This window comes from Drosophila serrata, unplaced genomic scaffold, assembly GCF_035046125.1.
Source record: "Drosophila serrata isolate PLE 108 unplaced genomic scaffold, ASM3504612v1 contig_362, whole genome shotgun sequence".
Taxonomy (NCBI): domain Eukaryota; kingdom Metazoa; phylum Arthropoda; class Insecta; order Diptera; family Drosophilidae; genus Drosophila; species Drosophila serrata.
Genome location: NW_028257260.1, coordinates 2,428,799 through 2,453,068, shown reverse-complemented (window position 1 = coordinate 2,453,068; position 24,270 = coordinate 2,428,799). Strand labels below are relative to the sequence as shown.

Below are 24,270 nucleotides of genomic sequence, written 5' to 3'. Positions count from 1 at the left end.
GAATCGATATTTTTTTATATTTTTACATAAGAACAAAGCTTAAGAATATCATAACTAAGCCAAAAATGCATTAATTTCAATTCGGAAACCGTTCCTGCGGTAATTGTTTGGTGCTTAACAAATCCGAATACTAAATTTAACTTTTTTAGAGGTCCAATTATTTTTTAGATTTTTCAAAATTTTAACGATGTAACCCCTTAAAATTTTTTGAAAAAATTATAAAAGGTCTGTGTTGCTAATTGAGTTGGCCAGAACGATTCGCCTGTTAATGCTAATCAAGAATATATATAATTTATAGGGTCGGAAATTTCTCCTTCACTGAAAAAATGATATTTTCCTTTGCAAGATTCTTAAAATCGAAATTTTTACTTGATAATTTTGTAATATTTTTTGGGACAGTCAAAGTTTAAAAATCGCATAACTTTATGTGTAAGTTACTTGACGGTTAACAAATCTGGATACCTAATTTAGTAGTACGATCAATAATATATAAAATTTATGGGGTCGGAAATGATTCTTTCACTTAGTTTCAAGCTTCTGACTGAAATAATAAACCCCTGTAAAGGTATAGAAACCTAATTTTCAGTATTCCCATTATTTTTGGTTTAAAGAAATAATAAAGGCACCATGCATAAATACCCTTGCTACCCATCACATGTCCTGCAGAGATATCCTCCGCTATTTTTTTGGCACTTCTACTCCAGGACTCGTTCATTCATCTCTCGTCCTCTCGTCCTCCCATCCTTGTCGTGGGTGTATTTCTGCGGGAACAAATGAAGCAGTGCACAAATCATACACAGACGACCAATTTATGCGTTTTCATTTGCGTGGTTATATGCCAGCAAAACTAGCGACAAAAATCCCCGATGATGGGAAATCTTTTAAGCGAAAATTCAAATTTAATCAAAATGTGAACGAGAAAAAGAAGCGCCAACGAGCTGCGTTAAATTAATTTCCTTCACGTTGAAGCTACCATTTTCCGCTTTTCCAAGCGAAACATAAAAAAAAAGCCAAGTCATTTGCAAAATATGGAAATGTTGCCAGTGGACTCTGGCTACCAGAGGGAAAAATTCCTCAAATTTCATTTCTTTTCTTGTGCTTTTTTTTGGGATATAGTATAGAAAGTTCCAGAGGCTTGATATATTTCCACAGCGAAAGGCAATTGATTGGGCAAAAAGATGGGTGCTGAGGAGAGTGCCCAGCCTCCAGGTGAGTTGGCGATTTTCGGTATCCTTCAAAAAATTTGCAAAAGGGAAAGTTTAAAAATTCCTGGCTTGCCCTGCAAGCAATTTATTTATGGGTTATGAATTTAAATGATTTTCTTTGCTTATAAAGTGAAAGGGAAGCGGAAAATAGCTGATTATCATAGTATCCTGATTCCATAGCAATATCTTCTAGTTTAGGATTAAGAAATTGCTTTATAAGGGAAGGTACAGGATGTAGGTTGAAGGTTGCCTTTTTACAAATTGAAAGAACAATTTGGTTTAATTGTGGTTCTTGTTTATTGCCTTAAAGATCCCAGCCAAAGCGATAGAGTCCTGAAAAGGTTACATTTATATCTTGTGAGAAGGAGTCTTTGTGAGGAAGAGTCCTTGGGAGGAAAAGTCTTTGTGAAAAAGTGTGATTGGTGTGTTCCTGCCTTTACTGTATCGTTGGCTGGGATCTGGTGAGTTGATCTAGATCCTGGAATGTCCTGAGTCCAATTCGATTAGGTCTTTAGTTTGGGTTGATTTCTTTTCCTTATGCATTTAAGCCGGCTTCTTCTTCTGCACTCCTTCGGGGTGGTCATCATCCTCATCCTCCTGCTTTCGCTTCTTTGCCTTCTGCTGGTTATCCTCCAACGGATTCACCTGCTCCGTCTGCTCCATTTGCTCCACTTGATCCACCTGCTCCACCGGCTCCATCTGCTCCACCTGCTCCATCTGCTCCACTTGCTCCATCTGCTCCACTTGATCAATCTGCTCCATCTGCTCCACCTGTTCCATCGGCTCCACCTGCTCCATCTGCTCCACCTGCTCCACCTGCTCCATCTGCTCCACCTGCTCCATCTGCTCCACTTGATCCATCTGCTCCTCCTCATCGTCGCTGTCCTCGCCAAACAACAAAACCCTCCTCACTTCGTATGTGGATTTCGCAAAAGAGATAGATTCCGGCCGATACTTGATGCAATACTCCTCGCGAGTGAGGGGCACTTTGATGCCCATCTTGAGAGCATCCTGGTAAGATTCCCAGACCAGTTTGAACACCATCTTCTGATATTGGGGATCAGTGCCCAAGGTCTCGCGATGGCGACGATACCAGAAGGCGGCAATACCATTTGCCGGCGACAGGATATTCGGTTCGTTCAGCAACGAAATAACCGCCAATAGAACTGAGCGAACATTCTGGGTGGGATCCCAGCAAACGCCATACTCTTCGCCCACATTGTTATTGGGTAAATTCAAAATCGAGACGCATACCTTGCCCGTCTTGTAGATATTCGGATGCCAGATTTTGGTCAAGAAATTCATGGTTGGCGGCAACACTGGATATTCGGATGGAAAGTGCAGCTCGGCCCGGAAATAGCCGCCAGCATAGAGGGTATCCGGTGGCCCGAAAATGCCAACCTCCCACAGGAAGTAGTTGTCATCCACCAGCTTCACGCGAAAACCCTCAAGCATCTCGTCCTGGAGTCCTGCATATTCCCGGGCCAATAAACGCAATGCGGCACGATTGTTTTTGATTGATTGATTCTTGTTGTTCTCCATGATTCTCTAGGCTCTTTTACTTTTTCTTTTTTGAAGCTTTTGAAAAATAATTTTTTGCTTATTTCCAAAGCGAAGTGTCGAGATCTCAGTTAAGCGTAGAAATGAATGTGAAGGGTCGATTCATACAATACATATATCGAATTAAAGGTCAGGGCTTACTTTGATGGAAAATTTGAATGGCTATCGGTTTGGTAAATAAATTATAACCAAAATATTGAAATTAAAGAGGTTGTGTTACTATTTATATGTTGCCATAAAACTAGGTGAAAATTAGGGGTACTTTATCAAATAAAATGCCTTGAATCAGCAGAGTATTCTTTAAAGTTTTGATTGATATTATTATTAAAGTTCAGGGCTTACTTTGATGGAAAATTTGAATGGCTATCGGTTTGGTAAATAAATTATAAGAAAATTATTGAAATTAATTAGGTTGTGTTACGCTTTTATTGTTGCCATAAAACTAGGTGAAAATGAGGGGTACTTTATTAAATAAAATGTCTTGAAACAGCAGAGTATTCTTTAAAGTTTTGATTGATATTTATTAATGCAGAGTCTTGCCTTTGAATTTTAAAATTTGGAAATGCAAAGTTTTATTAAGAAACATGCACACTGATTTCATATTATCTTTACTATCGATACTTTTATAGGAGGTGTGACATCTCAAATTTGTTTTGGGGTTTTCCCCTTTATTTTCAATGCTTTCTCCCCATCTTTTTTTTATACATTTTCCTTTTCCCATTCCTTATTCTCCCTTTTTTGTGACGCATTGAGACCGCATTTAAGTTTGAGCCAGCTGTCAATGTGATAAATAAACTTGGCCTGCCAAAAGGGGTTCGGCCCCCAAATGTGTGATTCTGCTGCAACATATAAATAATAATCGGGCGGCGCGATGGCTGTCTCAGCTGCTACCAGACAGTGCGTTTCGCGAGTGTAAGCTATTGCCAAAAATACAGAAAAGAACAGCAGAAAAAGAGGGTAACAAAACCATTCTCAGATAACTAACAAAATTATATAAATTAGCTTGGGGATATAATAGAATATATAATTCTTGCCTTATACTTTTCTCATAAACTCATGTCTGTGGATATTTAGATTTTATCGGGAATCACTGTGAGAAACTTGCCAAAAACTTACATATTATTTTTTTTTTTTTTTGAGCTCTTGTCTTGTCTAAAAGTTGGCCAACTGAAAATGAATATTTCCTTCTTTTCGCAGGACACTCGGAACGAAAAGGCGACTGCAGTGTGAGACTATGGGCGTGGCATCGATGAGCAACGGGATGCTGGCACTGCCCATCCTTGCCGTGGTATTCTTTGCCGGATGCATTCTCCATGTGGATGCATACTCCAGTACGTATACGTGATATTCGGTGACCAGAAGCTATCGGCTTCTGTTCCCGTTTATTATGATTATTGTTTTTCCACACCTACCCTGTGACTTGTAATTTCCCTACCCTTTTTAAAACTATCAACCGAAAACGGTGTTGAAAATTTCATGCCTTCATCAAACCTACATCATTGACATTGAGTAACCAGAATCCGAGACCTCCCCCCCGAATTTGTAGGCTTATAATTTTCTTTTCGTTTTCTTTTTTCCTTTATTTTCATATGATTTTGAACACACACAACCCACACACACACACACACAATTGAAACCCCATGATCCATGATCTATGATAACCCGAACTTGCCGCGGGCACAGAGTATGGCCGTGGATGCGGTGACATCGGCTGCCTGCCCACCGAGGAGTGCATCATAACCAGCGATTCGTGCAGCTATAATCAGAGGGACGGCAAGGACTGTGGCAGTTATCCTACCTGCAAGAGGCGATCTGGAGGCGGCGGAGGATCCGTCAACAGCAGCCCCAATCAGGCAGCAGCTCCGTCGGCCAATCCGTCAGGTATTTAACTTGGAATCCCCACACACTTGAACTCTCTTATGTTGTGCGCCATCCTGGGGGAGTTGTCGGGAATTGTTGTTGGGATTCATGGATTGGCGCAGGATAATCGGTATTCATTTATTTGTTTTTTGTTGTTTTTTTTTTTTTTTGCTGTGTGGTTCCCCAAAAAACAGTTTATGCGGTTTAATTGGAGTTTTTTTTTATGGATTTATCGGGGGAAAGAAGAAAGGTCTACTTCGGAAGCCAAAGATTTCAAATATTCTTGCAGAGAGTTTAAGAGATCTTTTTAATTTGTAAAATTCTAGAATTCCTAACAAGCCTTAAAACCTTAAAGTTAACTAAAAAAAAAACAGAAAATCTATTAAGAAATAGTCCTTAAAATTGTCTAATTTTATGCTATTTAACAAAGGAATGTGTTTAGCTACTAATTATACTATTGAAAGAATAAAAAAGGTCTTCTAAATCTAATCAATTTTACAATTTACAAATCACAAAGTTCCAGTTAAGTTTACAATCTAATTCAAATTTTTATTAAAGCCCCTCTGCAAGGATATTCAAAACTACTCAAAATTAAACTCGTTCTGTTCGTCCTTAATTATTTAACTTAAATTTTTTCGTTTAGTTTACTTATATCATTAGCATATATATTTATATGTAAATGCCATGCAATCAATTTTAATATTTATGGCAATCTAACACACAAAAACCTGCACACCTAAACTAAGGCAGACATACACCAATCAACCAATACACACACTCACACCCAGAGCTTTTGCCAGCTCAATCAATAACAATCAATCAATCAATCACCCCGCTCGCTCGCTCATTCATCGCCTCATTTGCTCAAAGGCTTTCCTAACTAACTATCCAACTAATCGACCGCTAAAAACATGCCCATCCCTGCTGCTCCCTGCTCTCTGCCAAAGATTAATGCATGATTTAAACATTTTAATAATAAAAGAAAGCACAGGGAAAATACTTAAACATATGTATAAATTATTATGATTGGTGTTTCAACAAAACAATAGTGGGAAAGGGAGAAATGGAAAGACAAAAGTTGAGAGCTTAAACATATTTCAAAGCTAGTTTTGAAAGGATTTAGTTTCTTATGACTTTCAGTATAAAATAATAATTATTTGTACTTCCAAAAAACAATATTGGAAAAGGGAAGTAATGGAATTACTAAAGATGAGATCTTGAAAATGACTTTAAGGCAATTTTTAAAAGGATTTAATTTCCTGGCAGTTGCTGTAATATAATTTGTACATTACATTTTCAAGGAGTTTTAAAAAAAAATCAACTGATTTATATTTATTTTTGACTTAAAGACATAAAATTACAGAAATTTGAAATAAGTAAATAATATTTCTAGTATTCTAGTATTCTAGCGATAGGATATAAGAAAAGAAGATGTACTTTAAGAAACTCCACTGTAGAGTATGTTTTCTCTGTGCTTTGCAAAGCGGTTTTGGGAGCTGGGGAGCAAAGGGATCAGGATCATGGGTCATGGCCTTAAAAATATTAACAAAACAACCCCTGCATTCTCGTTTCTGTGTGTATGCTGCTCCGTTAACAAACTAACAAACTAAAACAGGATCGAGTCTGGGACAGGGACCAGAGAACAACATCTTTGCACCCGCCTCATCGAATCCCACGCTTAACACCTACACCTATAGCCATCAGCAGGGAGGTGGCGGTGGCAATGGCGGCGGCGGCGGCGACGCCCAAATGGCGGGCGGAAACGGAAATGCCGGAAATGGGGAGCGCGACAAGTCCGGAAGCGCGAACGCAAACGGTAACGGGAACGGAAACGGTAACGCGGGAGCAGCGGGCGCCTCCTCAACGGGCATAATCGATCCGCACTATGTTTTTGGGGCGAAGCACCATATGCCCATCATACCGAACATGCCCATCTTCCCGTACAACTCGCCCACGTCGGCGCCCTCGTTCCAGCAATTCCCCCAACCCAATCATCCAGGCAGCGTCCTCAATCCCGGCTACCCGATGCATGGCCTACAGCCGGTGAATCCGTACAATCCGCCCTTCGTCTTCGGCCAGCTACCGTTCTATGGCGGCGGCGGTCCCACAGGCACCGGCGGTCCGCCCGGTGGCGTTGGAGGCGGCGCTGGCATGGGCGGCGGCGGCGGCGGCGGCGGCATGGGTCTGCCCAGCTCCACGCTGGGCATCCTGGGTGGCGGCGGCGGTGGCCTGGCCCCATATGGCAGTAACTATCAAGGATATCAATCGCAGCATTCGAATGCGAATATGTATAACAAGCCACCGCCTCAATATCAGAATCAGAATCAACAGAATCCTTATAACAGGCGCACCCAGGCGCATCCTTCGGCAGCTGGCATTCTAAGCGGAACGCCGCTACTTCTGGCCACCGCAAGCATCCTGCTGGTGTCCTTGCTGCACACGTAATAAACTGTGAGAGCAGGTGCAGCCACAAAGACGACAAGGACGATCCCTGGAAAATTCAAGCATTGAATGATTAAATCAAAAGAAACCAACAAAAAAAAAAGCTTAGCTCAGAGCATACTTTTATTTTCGCAAAAAAGTTGGCATTTTCTCTTGGCAAAATGTACAGGGAATTGCATAGAAATCAAATGAAATACTTAAAAGAAAAAAAATCAAAAAGCATTTCAAAGAATAATAATTTTAAGATTGTAAAAGTTCTGAAATAGCTATTAGATTGCTGGCGAAAATGAAAGTATGCTCTTCATATATATCCCTTTCTTAACTTTTCTTTAAGTTTTCCCAATTTTATTATTTCTCATTTATATATATATATAATTTTTGTACTTGATTCGTTTTGGCATAAGCTTAAGGACACATTATATTGTAAACCAGATGCAGTGGCAGTTGAAATACTATATACATATATATATTTTTAATGGCTACAAGTACGTAATTAGAACTGTAATATATCAGGTTGCTACAGCTTAGAGCCCCAACCCTCCCCCCATTCTTTATTGCAAAAAATTGCGAATGAATAATGCATGCAATTGGAAACAAATTCAGCCACAGGACACAGGACTCGACAAAGTTTCCTGCAGCATTTTTGGGCACTTTGTGTCTCTTAGTTGTATTTTAATTACACTAGCAGCAGCTCTCCTGCTCTCTTTGCCCACGTTATTGGCATTTTTTGTGCGGCAGCCAGCCTTTGCCGGTCTGGCACACACTTCGTAAACGTAATTTCAATTTAATATTGTGTGCCGGCAAGCGAATGTGTGCTTGTGTGTGTGTTTGTGTGTAGTATATACATACAACAAGTTCATTTGTGTGTTTTCGACAATCAGTCAAGGGAATCCCCCTCCGGGAGTGGAGTGGAGTGGAGTGGAGTAGTGCTCTTTTTTGCAGCTCAATTAAATTGGAATTTAATTTCGGGCTTAGACGGCACCGAGAGAGAGCCTCCCTCAAGTCTGACCGCTGCAAAACACAGACACACACAGAGAGGCACAGCCACAGACAGAGACACATACACACACACACAGGCAGGCAGGCTGGTAGGCAGGAAGTATCCTGGCTGCAGGACCTCGCACAAACGCATGGCTGGTTGGGCAACTTTGATGTTAATTTCGTGTTTGTTGATGTTACGAATTTTAGGCCAGAGCCCGGGTTCAGCTTTTCTTTCTTTTTTTTTGCTAGCTGCCACTGTCCGTAAGCCAGATACTTAGATGGATAGATGGATAGTGTTTGTAGATACTGAGATACATACGCATGTCAATCAAAATGCATAATGAGCTAGGAGTCGAATCGAGTGACGAATTGCAGCAGCAAATGCACCAAGTGCAAAAGTTTCGTTGTCTGTGGTTTTTTTTTTTTTGTACCGTATAATAAAAAAATAATTATAACCAGTGAAAGCAATTTAAATCGCATTTTAAAATTTAAAAAACGATACGAAAGAACGAGAATTAAGCTAGCCTAAGGTGTTCGAAACTAATCTAAAAAAAAGAAAAACTAAGCTAAACTAAACAAACTAACAATAAGCCGACGGAGAATCAAACAAACAAAAAAATGCATTTACATTTGCTAACAAACCAACTGCCAGAGTCACATGACATGAGACCAACATGGAAATCACACACGAAGCCAAAAGAAGAAATACTTGCATAAGTGCTTCAGAATGTTAATATTTGTGCTGCATTTGTCCCAGCAATATTTTACCTATTTAATATATACACGAGTACAGTATTTTTGCGATTCAACAATCTCAGATACGAGCGAAATCGAATTCTGAGAGACCAAAAGATACAACACAGTTGAGATAAATCGTTCCACTTACAAATTATAAGTTGATGCTGTAAATTCCGGAGAAACAATCCGGCAATATTTACTCCGTCCGTTTGTATTTAAACAATTTGATTTTGGGACACATTTTCGCCAGACATTCATTTGACATTCACCTCATCTGAGTTAAGGATCTTATAATAACAAGATGACCTATAATTTGCACTCGAATAAACATTCAAAAGCCAAAGAAAGAGAGTGCTTTCTAGCAAGAGAACGTGCTATGCATCTTGTTATTACAAGGCCCTTGTCCAGAACCCTCAATGAACCATGTAAAACCCCGTATGAACAGTATTATCAAACTAACTAAAAAAGAAAATCGAAAACCGAAAACCAAACAATGCAATTAATAATCCCGCAAAAACAATTTAACAAGCAAGCAATAAGTATTCGAGTATTTACTAATCAAAAGAAGCAAACAAACAAACGAAAAAACACAACTAAAGATGGAGAGAGTTGTACATAGCATTAAACATGTGTATGGAGGTTATATATATACATATATATATATATTTAATATACTACAGCGAAGACTTAACTTAGACCTAAGCCCAGGCGGATGAAACTCAAAGTTGTGTAGATTTTAATCGGTGCAATTGTTAATCAAAACAAAAAACGATAATGCTAAGCTAAGTTCACTTATTTTTTTATTTTAATTTTGTGTGTTTCATTTTCTTATTTTTTCCTAATTTGTGTTCTCCGTTTTTCTTTCGTTTCCATTTTACCAACTTGTGTTTCTTGTGTGTCAATCAAACCCCGCTTTTGTGGCTAACACATTGCTTGCTCTGCTTGAACGCCGATCCAATCCCAGAGGTGAGCCATAACGCATACGCCCCGAATGCCCCCAGTGCCCCGCAGATGCCAGATGCGGATGCGGGCAGCCATCCGAACGGGAATGGCGGATACGGTGGTGGCTTCTCGGCTGGCGGCCACTCCCTGTATCCCAGTTTACCGAACAGCGGCGGTGGAATGGGTGGAAATGCTGCTGGCGGCTACAATCCCTACGGTGGTGGTGGTGGTGGCGGTGGCGGTGGCGGTGCCAACGGCGGCTACAATCCCTACAACGGTGGCTATCAACCTGGACCTGGTGGCTATCAACCCGCTCCTGGCGGTTACCAGCCCCCTCCGGGCGGCTATCAACCGCGTCCTGGCTACACACCGCCCGCCCCCGGCTATGAGAACAACGGCGGTGGCGGTGGCGACCAGAAGCCGAAGGACAAGAACGGTGGCTTTTTCTCCAACTTCTTCTCGAATCCGGCGGTGAGTCAAGCGGTCTCCGGTATCATTGCAGGCCAGATAGCCAAGCAGCTGCAAGGAGGCGGAGCAAACGGCGGAAATAATGGAGGTGGAGCTGCCTATCAGCCCAGCGGTGGCTATGGCGGCGGAGCTCCAGCTGGTTCCGGCGGCGGCGGCTCCTCAGGCAGCAACATACTGGGCGGTCTGCTCGGTTCCGTTCTGGCCGGCGGTGGAGGCAATGCAGGAGGCGGCGGCGGTGGCGGAGCTGGCAGCTTCCTGGGCAGTCTGCTCAGCGGTGGCAATACCAATCGAGGTGGAGCCATGGGCGGCGGCGGCGGCGGCGGTGGCGGTGGCCTGGGCGACATCTTCAGCTCCAAGAACTTTGGCGGTCTCTTCAGCGAGAATCCCTCGTCCAGGGGCGGCTCCTCCGATGGCTATTCCTCCGGCAATGGCGGGGCCAAGAGTTATCCCACCCAGGCGCCGGGTAACTACTATGGTTAAGGCCCAAGGACACCAATCATCATAATCTTTCCCAGAGGATTCCACCCCTCTCCCCCCCCCCATTTTGTTCTTTGGCAAACGTAATCAAATGGAGAACTTTCAAAGCAAATAAATTTAACTGAAACAATATTGAAATATATAAGCATATTATACGTAACTATTAACGAAGATTATACAAATACACAATACAACATATATACCCGATTCTTGAGAGAGATGTGTAGAAAACAGCAAATCCCCATTCGGAGTTCATTTGTAAATAGAAAATTATCTGAAATTGAAATTGAACAAAATAATAACAAAATATACGTAAGAATTGAAAGCCAGTTTGTGATGAGTTTTTTATTTTTTGGGTTGCTTGGTTGGTATAGCATCCTGAAGTTAAGGAATTATAATTTCCAACTTGTAAGTATTTTTCGAGAGTTCCATAATCATTATAAGATTTAAAAAAATTTAACTTTTTGGCAATTTATGAACATTTTAACGAAGTAATCCCTTTCCTTTTTTTTTTTAATTGAAAAATTTTGTTTTACTAATTGAGATGGCCAGAAAGATTCACCTGTTAATGAGGATCAAGAATATATATGATTTATAAGGTCGGAAATGGCTCCTTCCCTGAGTGATCCAGCGTTAAGGTGAGTCGCTTTAGGTTTCAGTAATCCATCCCCATAAGTAATCCATCCATAAGTAATAATAAATGAAATCACAAGCATCTCAATTAAACCATCGCCTTAAGCATTTTATTAATTCGTTTAATATACAATCTTATCTTATCTTATAAATAATTAATTAGTTTACTTATTACTCATTTTTTTTTTTGTAGTTGCTGTTGATTTTGTTGTAGCTGTTGTTTTAATATGCAGATTGATTAACCTAATAAAAACAAACATAGGACCGTTTTCCGAATTCAAATTAAAGCATTTTTGGCTGAGTTATGAGCTATTTAAATTTTGAGTTGTACAGTGTTCTTGTTGTAAAAGCTCGTTATTGTTTTTGTTGTTGTTGTCATTCTGGTTTTTGTTGTTGTTGCTGTTGTTTTTGTTGTTGTTGTTGTTGTTGTTGTTGTTGTTTTTGTTTTTGTTTTTGTTGTTGTTGTTGTTGTTGTTGTTGTTGTTGTTGTTGTTGTTGTTGTTGTTGTTGTTGTTGTTGTTGTTGTAATGTGGGTTGTTGTTGTTGTTGTACATACTGTGCAAATCGTGCGGTTGTGTGTTGTACATACTGTGAAATCGTGCGGTTGTGTGTTGCAAAGCCAAGCCTTCGATGCGCTCGGTGTCACTTAATTTTCGACCTGAAATACCAGGCGAACAGAAGGCAGCAGCAAGCAAATTTTATTTTCTGCAAAATCATTTTTCACCCTAGAAGTATGCTACACAGTGCCCCCCAAAAGCATGCAATGCCAAAAATATGCAAAAGTAGTCAATTGAAAAAAGCGTAGCATACTTCTAGGGTGCGGTGTAGCATGCTTTTAGGGTGAAAAATGATTTTGCAGAAAATAAAATTTGCTTGCTGCTGCTTTCTGTTCGCCTGGTATTTCAGGCCGAAAATTAAGCGAAATCGAGCGCATCGAAGGCTTGGCTTTGCAACACACAACCGCACGATTTCACAGTATGTACAACAACAACATGCACAACAACAACAACAACAACAACAACAACAACAACAACAACAAGAACAACAACAACAACAACAACAACAAAAACAACAACAACAACAACAACAACAACAACAACAACAATAGCAGCAACAACAATAACAACATTTTGAAAAAAAACTCTTTAAAAACAATAAAAAATCTCTTTTACAACAAAAATTCTTTAAAAACAATAACAAAAATCTCGTTTACAACAAAAACTCTTTAAAAACAATAAAAACATCTCTTTTACAACAAAAATTTTTTAAGATCAATAAAAACATTTCTTTTACAACAAAACCTATTTTAAAACAAAGAAAACAACATCACTTTTATAGCAAAAACTCTTTAAAACCAACAAAAACCTTTTTTTTTACAAAAAAAAACCTTTTTCAAAACAACTAAAATTTATAATTTACAATAAGAAAAGGCGCAAAAACTATTAATTTAACTTCCCATTTTGGATTTTAAAATTTATATAGGCCATCAATACCCGCCAAATGAGCTTACCGACAAATTTTAATTTGAATTTAAATAATGGATCAGTTGCCGCCACGTCAGTAAAATGATAAATTTCAAATTAAATTTAAAATGACGAGTGTGTGTTTGGGGCCACCGCCATATAAGCAAAGATCCAACTTGAAATTTAATATTAAATGGTTAATCATTTCCGCCATACAAAATGTAAATACAGTGCTCGAGTTCGCTTTTTAAATTTCCAAAGATCGTGCAGCTTCGATCGGCAGCCCAAAACAGTATGCTAACATTTAATATTGAGGCAATTATTTTCCCCGCGAAAGTTTGGCTATAAAACATTGCATCTTTTAGGCTGAATTAATAGCAGCCGGAAGTGAAAATACGTGGCATACTTTTATAAATAGTGTAGCCACAGCCATATTCTGTTTTTTTCTTTTTTTTATATTCGACTTTATTTATTTAAGTTAGATTGGAAATACACCTAAATTTACATAAATGCTTAGAATTAGAAACGGCGCAAGGCCCCATATTGTGCGGCCTCTAAGCCCGTCCGATCCCTTCTAGCTCTCTCCAGCACTCTGAAGGCCTTCAGCACCTTAGCAGAGAAAGCTTCCTCTGCTATTCCAGATCCATATTCTGTAGATCCGAGTGTGTTTATGGGGTCATCGCCATATAAGTAAAGAAACAAAATTAAATTTAATATTAAATGGTTAATCACTTCCGCCATGCAATATGTTATTTAGTACGCCGATTTCTTAAGCGCCAAACAACTAACACAGGAACGCTTTCCGAGTTAAAATTAGTGCATTTTTGACAAAGTTATGCGATTTTAAAGCTTTGGCTGTCCCAAAAAATGGGATGTAAAAAAATCGTGTTATCAAATAAAAATTGCAATTTCAAGAATCTTGCAGAGGAAAATATTATTTTAATTAATGAATTTTTGAAAAAAATTCAAGGGGTTACATCGCAAAAATCTAAAAAAATATTCGACCTCCTAAAAAATTTAATTTAGAATGCAGATTTATTAAGAGCCAAACAAATTACACAGGAACGCTTTCCGAGTTGAAATTAATGCAGTTTTGACAAAGTTATGCGATTTTAAAGCTTTGACTGTCCCAAAAAATGGGATGTAAAAAATCGTGTTATCAAATATAAATTGCAATTTCAAGAATCTTGCAGAGGAAAATATAATTTTAATTAATGAAGGAGCCATTTCCGACCCTATAAATCATATATATTCTTGATCAGCATTAACAGGCGAATCGTTCTGGCCACCTCAGGTAGCAAAACAGACATTTCCAAATTTTTGAAAAAAATTCAAGGGGTTACATCGCAAAAATCTAAAAAAATATTCGATCTCCTAAAATTTAAATTTAGTATGCAGATTTTTTAAGTGCCAAACAACTAACACAAGAACGCTTTCCGAATCAAAATTAATGCATTTTTGACAAAGTTATGCGATTTTAAAGCTTTGGCTGTCCCAAAAAATGGGATGTAAAAAAATCGTGTTATCAAATAAAAATTGCAATTTCAAGAATCTTGCAGTGGAAAATATAATTTTAATTAATGAAGGAGCCATTTCCGACCCTATAAATCTTATATATTCTTGATCAGCATTAACAGGCGAATCGTTCTGGCCACCTCAGGTAGCAAAACAGACATTTCCAAATTTTTGAAAAAAATTCAAGGGGTTACATCGCAAAAATCTAAAAAAATATTCGATCTCCTAAAAAATTAAATTTAGTATGCAGATTTGTTAAGCGCCAAACAAGTAACACAGGAACGCTTTCCGAATCGAAATAAATGCATTTCTGACAAAGTTACGCGATTTTAAAGCTTTGGCTGTCCCAAAAAATGGGATGTAAAAAAATCGTGTTATCAAATAAAAATTGCAATTTCAAGAATCTTGCAGAGGAAAATATAATTTTAATTAATGAAGGAGCCATTTCCGACCCTATAAATCATATATATTCTTGATCAGCATTAACAGGCGAATTTTTGAAAAAAATTCAAGGGGTTACATCGCAAAAATCTAAAAAAATATTCGACCTCCTAAAAAATTTAATTTAGAATGCAGATTTATTAAGAGCCAAACAAATTACACAGGAACGCTTTCCGAGTTGAAATTAATGCAGTTTTGACAAAGTTATGCGATTTTAAAGCTTTGACTGTCCCAAAAAATGGGATGTAAAAAAATCGTGTTATCAAATATAAATTGCAATTTCAAGAATCTTGCAGAGGAAAATATAATTTTAATTAATGAAGGAGCCATTTCCGACCCTATAAATCATATATATTCTTGATCAGCATTAACAGGCGAATCGTTCTGGCCACCTCAGGTAGCAAAACAGACATTTCCAAATTTTTGAAAAAAATTCAAGGGGTTACATCGCAAAAATCTAAAAAAATATTCGATCTCCTAAAAAATTAAATTTAGTATGCAGATTTTTTAAGTGCCAAACAACTAACACAAGAACGCTTTCCGAATCAAAATTAATGCATTTTTGACAAAGTTATGCGATTTTAAAGCTTTGGCTGTCCCAAAAAATGGGATGTAATAAAATCGTGTTATCAAATAAAAATTGCAATTTCAAGAATCTTGCAGTGGAAAATATAATTTTAATTAATGAAGGAGCCATTTCCGACCCTATAAATCTTATATATTCTTGATCAGCATTAACAGGCGAATCGTTCTGGCCACCTCAGGTAGCAAAACAGACATTTCCAAATTTTTGAAAAAAATTCAAGGGGTTACATCGCAAAAATCTAAAAAAATATTCGACCTCCTAAAAAATTTAATTTAGAATGCAGATTTATTAAGAGCCAACAAATTACACAGGAACGCTTTCCGGGTTTAAAATCATGCAGTTTTGACAAAGTTATGCGATTTTAAAGCTTTGACTGTCCCAAAAAATGGGATGTAAAAAAATCGTGTTATCAAATATAAATTGCAATTTCAAGAATCTTGCAGAGGAAAATATAATTTTAATTAATGAAGGAGCCATTTCCGACCCTATAAATCATAAATATTCTTGATCAGCATTAACAGGCGACTCGTTCAGGTAGCAAAACAGACATTTCCAAATTTTTGAAAAAAATTCAAGGGGTTACATCGCAAAAATCTAAAAAAATATTCGATCTCCTAAAAAATTAAATTTAGTATGCAGATTTGTTAAGCGCCAAACAAGTAACACAGGAACGCTTTCCGAGTTGAAATTAATGCATTTTTGACAAAGTTATGCGATTTTAAAGCTTTGGCTGTCCCAAAAAATGGGATGTAAAAAAATCGTGTTATCAAATAAAAATTGCAATTTCAAGAATCTTGCAGTGGAAAATATAATTTTAATTAATGAAGGAGCCATTTCCGACCCTATAAATCTTATATATTCTTGATCAGCATTAACAGGCGAATCGTTCTGGCCACCTCAGGTAGCAAAACAGACATTTCCAAATTTTTGAAAAAAATTCAAGGGGTTACATCGCAAAAATCTAAAAAAATATTCGACCTCCTAAAAAATTTAATTTAGAATGCAGATTTATTAAGAGCCAAACAAATTACACAGGAACGCTTTCCGAGTTGAAATTAATGCAGTTTTGACAAAGTTATGCGATTTTAAAGCTTTGGCTGTCCCAAAAAATGGGATGTAAAAAAATCGTGTTATCAAATAAAAATTGCAATTTCAAGAATCTTGCAGTGGAAAATATAATTTTAATTAATGAAGGAGCCATTTCCGACCCTATAAATCTTATATATTCTTGATCAGCATTAACAGGCGAATCGTTCTGGCCACCTCAGGTAGCAAAACAGACATTTCCAAATTTTTGAAAAAAATTCAAGGGGTTACATCGCAAAAATCTAAAAAAATATTCGATCTCCTAAAAAATTAAATTTAGTATGCAGATTTGTTAAGCGCCAAACAAGTAACACAGGAACGCTTTCCGAGTTGAAATTAATGCATTTTTGACAAAGTTATGCGATTTTAAAGCTTTGGCTGTCCCAAAAAATGGGATGTACAAAAATCGTGTTATCAAATAAAAATTGCAATTTCAAGAATCTTGCAGTGGAAAATATAATTTTAATTAATGAAGGAGCCATTTCCGACCCTATAAATCTTATATATTCTTGATCAGCATTAACAGGCGAATCGTTCTGGCCACCTCAGGTAGCAAAACAGACATTTCCAAATTTTTGAAAAAAATTCAAGGGGTTACATCGCAAAAATCTAAAAAAATATTCGACCTCCTAAAAAATTTAATTTAGAATGCAGATTTATTAAGAGCCAAACAAATTACACAGGAACGCTTTCCGAGTTGAAATTAATGCAGTTTTGACAAAGTTATGCGATTTTAAAGCTTTGGCTGTCCCAAAAAAAGGGATGTAAAAAAATCGTGTTATCAAATAAAAATTGCAATTTCAAGAATCTTGCAGAGGAAAATATAATTTTAAATAATGAAGGAGCCATTTCCGACCCTATAAATCATATATATTCTTGATCAGCATTAACAGGCGAATCGTTCTGGCCACCTCAGGTAGCAAAACAGACATTTCCAAATTTTTGAAAATAATTCAAATCAAATTCAAAAATCTAAAAAAATATTCGATCTCCTAAAAAATTAAATTTAGTATGCAGATTTTTTAAGTGCCAAACAACTAACACAAGAACGCTTTCCGAATCGAAATTAATGCATTTTTGACAAAGTTATGCGATTTTAAAGCTTTGGCTGTCCCAAAAAATGGGATGTAAAAAAATCGTGTTATCAAATAAAAATTGCAATTTCAAGAATCTTGCAGTGGAAAATATAATTTTAATTAATGAAGGAGCCATTTCCGACCCTATAAATCATATATATTCTTGATCAGCATTAACAGGCGAATCGTTCCGGCCACCTCAAGTAGCAAAACAGACATTTCCAAATTTTTGAAAAAAATTCAAGGGGTTACATCGCAAAAATCTAAAAAAAAATTTTCGATCTCCTAAAAAATTAAATTTAGTATGCAGATTTGTTAAGCGCCAAACAACTAACACAGGAACGCTTTCCGAATCGAAATTAATGCATTTTGACAAAGTTATGCGATTTTAAAGCTTTGGCTGTCCCAAAAAATGGGATGTAAAAAAATCGTGTTATCAAATAAAAATTGCAATTTCAAGAATCTTGCAGTGGAAAATATAATTTTAATTAATGAAGGAGCCATTTCCGACCCTATAAATCATATATATTCTTGATCAGCATTAACAGGCGAATCGTTCTGGCCACCTCAGGTAGCAAAACAGACATTTCCAAATTTTTGAAAAAAATTCAAGGGGTTACATCGCAAAAATCTAACAAAATATTCGATCTCCTAAAAAATTAAATTTAGTATGCAGATTTTTTAAGTGCCAAACAACTAACACAAGAACGCTTTCCGAATCGAAATTAATGCATTTTTGACAAAGTTATGCGATTTTAAAGCTTTGGCTGTCCCAAAAAATGGGATGTAAAAATCGTGTTATCAAATAAAAATTGCAATTTCAAGAATCTTGCAGTGGAAAATATAATTTTAATTAATGAAGGAGCCATTTCCGACCCTATAAATCTTATATATTCTTGATCAGCATTAACAGGCGAATCGTTCTGGCCACCTCAGGTAGCAAAACAGACATTTCCAAATTTTTGAAAAAAATTCAAATCAAATTCAAAAATCTAAAAAAATATTCGATCTCCTAAAAAATTAAATTTAGTATGCAGATTTTTTAAGTGCCAAACAACTAACACACGAACGCTTTCCGAATCGAAATTAATGCATTTTTGACAAAGTTATGCGATTTTAAAGCTTTGGCTGTCCCAAAAAATGGGATGTAAAAAATCGTGTTATCAAATAAAAATTGCAATTTCAAGAATCTTGCAGTGGAAAATATAATTTTAATTAATGAAGGAGCCATTTCCGACCCTATAAATCTTATATATTCTTGATCAGCATTAACAGGCGAATCGTTCTGGCCACCTCAGGTAGCAAAACAGACATTTCCAAATTTTTGAAAAAAATTCAAGGGGTTACATCGCAAAAATCTAAAAAAATATTCGATCTCCTAAAAAATTAAATTTAGTATGCAGATTTGTTAAGCGCCAAACAACTAACACAGGAACGCTTTCCGAGTTGAAATTAATGCATTTTTGACAAAGTTATGCGATTTTAAAGCTTTGGCTGTCCCAAAAAATGGGATGTAAAAAAATCGTGTTATCAAATAAAAATTGCAATTTCAAGAATCTTGCAGAGGAAAATATAATTTTAATTAATGAAGGAGCCATTTCCGACCCTATAAATCATATATATTCTTGATCAGCATTAACAGGCGAATCGTTCTGGCCACCTCAGGTAGCAAAACAGACATTTCCAAATTTTTGAAAAAAAATTCAAGGGGTTACATCGCAAAAATCTAAAAAAATATTCGATCTCCTAAAAAATTAAATTTAGTATGCAGATTTTTTAAGTGCCAAACAACTAACACAAGAACGCTTTCCGAATCGAAATTAATGCATTTTTGACAAAGTTATGCGATTTTAAAGCTTTGGCTGTCCCAAAAAATGGGATGTAAAAAAATCGTGTTATCAAATAAAAATTGCAATTTCAAGAATCTTGCAGAGGAAAATATAATTTTAATTAATGAAGGAGCCATTTCCGACCCTATAAATCTTATATATTCTTGATCAGCATTAACAGGCAAATCGTTCTGGCCACCTCAGGTAGCAAAACAGACATTTCCAAATTTTTGAAAAAAATTCAAGGGGTTACATCGCAAAAATCTAAAAAAATATTCGATCTCCTAAAAAATTAAATTTAGTATGCAGATTTGTTAAGCGCCAAACACATTACACAGGAACGCTTTCCGAGTTGAAATTAATGCAGTTTTGACAAAGTTATGCGATTTTAAAGCTTTGACTGTCCCAAAAAATGGGATGTAAAAAATCGTGTTATCAAATATAAATTACAATTTCAAGAATCTTGCAGAGGAAAATATAATTTTAATTAATGAAGGAGCCATTTCCGACCCTATAAATCATAAATATTCTTGATCAGCATTAACAGGCGAGTCGTTCAGGTAGCAAAACAGACATTTCCAAATTTTTGAAAAAAATTCAAGGGGTTACATCGCAAAAATCTAAAAAAATATTCGACCTCCTAAAAAATTAAATTTAGAATGCAGATTTATTAAGAGCCAACAACTAACACAGGAACGCTTTCCGAGTTGAAATTAATGCATTTTTGACAAAGTTATGCGATTTTAAAGCTTTGGCTGTCCCAAAAAATGGGATGTAAAAAAATCGTGTTATCAAATAAAAATTGCAATTTCAAGAATCTTGCAGAGGAAAATATAATTTTAATTAATGAAGGAGCCATTTCCGACCCTATAAATCATATATATTCTTGATCAGCATTAACAGGCAAATCGTTCTGGCCACCTCAGGTAGCAAAACAGACATTTCCAAATTTTTGAAAAAAATTCAAGGGGTTACATCGCAAAAATCTAAAAAAATATTCGATCTCCTAAAAAATTAAATTTAGTATGCAGATTTTTTAAGTGCCAAACAACTAACACAAGAACGCTTTCCGAATCGAAATTAATGCATTTTTGACAAAGTTATGCGATTTTAAAGCTTTGGCTGTCCCAAAAAATGGGATGTAAAAAATCGTGTTATCAAATAAAAATTGCAATTTCAAGAATCTTGCAGTGGAAAATATAATTTTAATTAATGAAGGAGCCATTTCCGACCCTATAAATCTTATATATTCTTGATCAGCATTAACAGGCGAATCGTTCTGGCCACCTCAGGTAGCAAAACAGACATTTCCAAATTTTTGAAAAAAATTCAAATCAAATTCAAAAATCTAAAAAAATATTCGATCTCCTAAAAAATTAAATTTAGTATGCAGATTTTTTAAGTGCCAAACAACTAACACACGAACGCTTTCCGAATCGAAATTAATGCATTTTTGACAAAGTTATGCGATTTTAAAGCTTTGGCTGTCCCAAAAAATGGGATGTAAAAAATCGTGTTATCAAATAAAAATTGCAATTTCAAGAATCTTGCAGTGGAAAATATAATTTTAATTAATGAAGGAGCCATTTCCGATCCTATAAATCTTATATATTCTTGATCAGCATTAACAGGCGAATCGTTCTGGCCACCTCAGGTAGCAAAACAGACATTTCCAAATTTTTGAAAAAAATTCAAGGGGTTACATCGCAAAAATCTAAAAAAATATTCGATCTCCTAAAAAATTAAATTTAGTATGCAGATTTGTTAAGCGCCAAACAACTAACACAGGAACGCTTTCCGAATCGAAATTAATGCATTTTGACAAAGTTATGCGATTTTAAAGCTTTGGCTGTCCCAAAAAATGGGATGTAAAAAAATCGTGTTATCAAATAAAAATTGCAATTTCAAGAATCTTGCAGTGGAAAATATAATTTTAATTAATGAAGGAGCCATTTCCGACCCTATAAATCATATATATTCTTGATCAGCATTAACAGGCGAATCGTTCTGGCCACCTCAGGTAGCAAAACAGACATTTCCAAATTTTTGAAAAAAATTCAAGGGGTTACATCGCAAAAATCTAAAAAAATATTCGATCTCCTAAAAAATTAAATTTAGTATGCAGATTTTTTAAATGCCAAACAACTAACACAAGAACGCTTTCCGAATCGAAATTAATGCATTTTTGACAAAGTTATGCGATTTTAAAGCTTTGGCTGTCCCAAAAAATGGGATGTAAAAAATCGTGTTATCAAATAAAAATTGCAATTTCAAGAATCTTGCAGTGGAAAATATAATTTTAATTAATGAAGGAGCCATTTCCGATCCTATAAATCTTATATATTCTTGATCAGCATTAACAGGCGAATCGTTCTGGCCACCTCAGGTAGCAAAACAGACATTTCCAAATTTTTGAAAAAAATTCAAGGGGTTACATCGCAAAAATCTAAAAAAATATTCGATCTCCTAAAAAATTAAATTTAGTATGCAGATTTTTTAAGTGCCAAACAACTAACACAAGAACGCTTTCCGAATCGAAATTAATGCATTTTTGACAAAGTTATGCGATTTTAAAGCTTTGGCTGTCCCAAAAAATGGGATGTAAAAAATCGTGTTATCAAATAAAAATTGCAATTTCAAGAATCTTGCAGAGGAAAATATAATTTTAATTAATGAAGGAGCCATTTCCGACCCTATAAATCTTATATATTCTTGATCAGCATTAACAGGCGAATCGTTCTGGCCACCTCAGGTAGCAAAACAGACATTTCCAAATTTTTGAAAAAAATTCAAATCAAATTCAAAAATCTAAAAAAATATTCGATCTCCTAAAAAATTAAATTTAGTATGCAGATTTTTTAAGTGCCAAACAACTAACACACGAACGCTTTCCGAATCGAAATTAATGCATTTTTGACAAAGTTATGCGATTTTAAAGCTTTGGCTGTCCCAAAAAATGGGATGTAAAAAATCGTGTTATCAAATAAAAATTGCAATTTCAAGAATCTTGCAGTGGAAAATATAATTTTAATTAATGAAGGAGCCATTTCCGACCCTATAAATCTTATATATTCTTGATCAGCATTAACAGGCGAATCGTTCTGGCCACCTCAGGTAGCAAAACAGACATTTCCAAATTTTTGAAAAAAATTCAAGGGGTTACATCGCAAAAATCTAAAAAAATATTCGATCTCCTAAAAAATTAAATTTAGTATGCAGATTTGTTAAGCGCCAAACAACTAACACAGGAACGCTTTCCGAGTTGAAATTAATGCATTTTTGACAAAGTTATGCGATTTTAAAGCTTTGGCTGTCCCAAAAAAATGGGATGTAAAAAAATCGTGTTATCAAATAAAAATTGCAATTTCAAGAATCTTGCAGAGGAAAATATAATTTTAATTAATGAAGGAGCCATTTCCGACCCTATAAATCTTATATATTCTTGATCAGCATTAACAGGCAAATCGTTCTGGCCACCTCAGGTAGCAAAACAGACATTTCCAAATTTTTGAAAAAAATTCAAGGGGTTACATCGCAAAAATCTAAAAAAATATTCGATCTCCTAAAAAATTAAATTTAGTATGCAGATTTGTTAAGCGCCAAACACATTACACAGGAACGCTTTCCGAGTTGAAATTAATGCAGTTTTGACAAAGTTATGCGATTTTAAAGCTTTGACTGTCCCAAAAAATGTGATGTAAAAAATCGTGTTATCAAATATAAATTACAATTTCAAGAATCTTGCAGAGGAAAATATAATTTTAATTAATGAAGGAGCCATTTCCGACCCTATAAATCATAAATATTCTTGATCAGCATTAACAGGCGAGTCGTTCAGGTAGCAAAACAGACATTTCCAAATTTTTGAAAAAAATTCAAGGGGTTACATCGCAAAAATCTAAAAAAATATTCGACCTCCTAAAAAATTAAATTTAGAATGCAGATTTATTAAGAGCCAACAACTAACACAGGAACGCTTTCCGAGTTGAAATTAATGCATTTTTGACAAAGTTATGCGATTTTAAAGCTTTGGCTGTCCCAAAAAATGGGATGTAAAAAAATCGTGTTATCAAATAAAAATTGCAATTTCAAGAATCTTGCAGAGGAAAATATAATTTTAATTAATGAAGGAGCCATTTCCGACCCTATAAATCATATATATTCTTGATCAGCATTAACAGGCAAATCGTTCTGGCCACCTCAGGTAGCAAAACAGACATTTCCAAATTTTTGAAAAAAATTCAAGGGGTTACATCGCAAAAATCTAAAAAAATATTCGATCTCCTAAAAAATTAAATTTAGTATGCAGATTTTTTAAGTGCCAAACAACTCACACAAGAACGCTTTCCGAATCGAAATTAATGCATTTTTGACAAAGTTATGCGATTTTAAAGCTTTGGCTGTCCCAAAAAATGGGATGTAAAAAAATCGTGTTATCAAATAAAAATTGCAATTTCAAGAATCTTGCAGAGGAAAATATAATTTTAATTAATGAAGGAGCCATTTCCGACCCTATAAATCATATATATTCTTGATCAGCATTAACAGGCGAATCGTTCTGGCCACCTCAGGTAGCAAAACAGACATTTCCAAATTTTTGAAAAAAATTCAAGGGGTTACATCGCAAAAATCTAAAAAAATATTCGATCTCCTAAAAAATTAAATTTAGTATGCAGATTTGTTAAGCGCCAAACAAATTACACAGGAACGCTTTCCGAGTTGAAATTAATGCAGTTTTGACAAAGTTATGCGATTTTAAAGCTTTGACTGTCCCAAAAAATGGGATGTAAAAAATCGTGTTATCAAATATAAATTGCAATTTCAAGAATCTTGCAGAGGAAAATATAATTTTAATTAATGAAGGAGCCATTTCCGACCCTATAAATCATAAATATTCTTGATCAGCATTAACAGGCGAGTCGTTCAGGTAGCAAAACAGACATTTCCAAATTTTTGAAAAAAATTCAA

General features: G+C 35.9%; 2 protein-coding genes and 1 long non-coding RNA gene across 4 annotated transcripts in view; 1 reads left to right on the top strand and 2 right to left on the bottom strand.

The window, feature by feature from the left end:
- Positions 1-1,483: 1,483 nt before the first annotated feature.
- LOC110176111 (ubiquitin-conjugating enzyme E2 R1-like) lies at positions 1,484-2,873 on the bottom strand. The gene is made up of 2 exons (XM_086839163.1): positions 2,058-2,873; positions 1,484-2,021 (listed from the first exon to the last, which is right to left on the bottom strand). Exons 1-2 carry the CDS (start codon positions 2,745-2,747, stop codon positions 1,749-1,751), a joined length of 963 nt encoding a protein of 320 aa, XP_086695289.1. The 5' UTR covers positions 2,748-2,873; the 3' UTR covers positions 1,484-1,748.
- Positions 2,874-3,905: 1,032 nt separating this feature from the next.
- Mnr (Membrane-bound Notch regulator) lies at positions 3,906-11,002 on the top strand. 2 transcript variants are annotated; one of them, XM_020962985.2, is made up of 3 exons: positions 3,906-4,096; positions 4,449-4,646; positions 9,751-11,002. In XM_020962985.2, the coding sequence occupies exons 1-3, from the start codon at positions 4,000-4,002 to the stop codon at positions 10,674-10,676; spliced, it is 1,221 nt and encodes a 406-aa protein (XP_020818644.2). In that variant the 5' UTR covers positions 3,906-3,999; the 3' UTR covers positions 10,677-11,002. The 2 variants fall into 2 exon arrangements, with proteins under 2 accessions (XP_020818644.2, XP_020818646.2); XM_020962987.2 differs by lacking the exon at positions 9,751-11,002 and adding an exon at positions 6,625-8,516 and having other exon boundaries at positions 3,920-4,096.
- A 2,206-nt stretch (positions 11,003-13,208) lies between these two features.
- The window catches only part of LOC110176039 (uncharacterized), a 37,468-nt gene continuing 26,406 nt past the window's right edge, over positions 13,209-24,270 (bottom strand). Inside the window, exon 7 of the long non-coding RNA XR_015273100.1 lies at positions 13,209-13,419. This is a non-coding gene — a long non-coding RNA (uncharacterized LOC110176039). The remainder of the gene's footprint in view (positions 13,420-24,270) is intronic.

Bases quoted from the DNA above. Each gene is read 5' to 3' on its own strand.
- LOC110176111 (XM_086839163.1), bottom strand. From the start codon at position 2,747: ATGGAGAACAACAAGAATCAATCAATCAAAAACAATCGTGCCGCATTG. The intron at 2,022-2,057 runs GTGGAGCAGATG...CAGATGGAGCAG, and splicing joins AGGAGGAGCAGATGGATCAA to GTGGAGCAGGTGGAGCAGAT.
- Mnr (XM_020962985.2), top strand. From the start codon at position 4,000: ATGGGCGTGGCATCGATGAGCAACGGGATGCTGGCACTGCCCATCCTT. The intron at 4,097-4,448 runs GTACGTATACGT...CCGCGGGCACAG, and splicing joins CCATGTGGATGCATACTCCA to AGTATGGCCGTGGATGCGGT. The intron at 4,647-9,750 runs GTATTTAACTTG...ATCCAATCCCAG, and splicing joins TCCGTCGGCCAATCCGTCAG to AGGTGAGCCATAACGCATAC.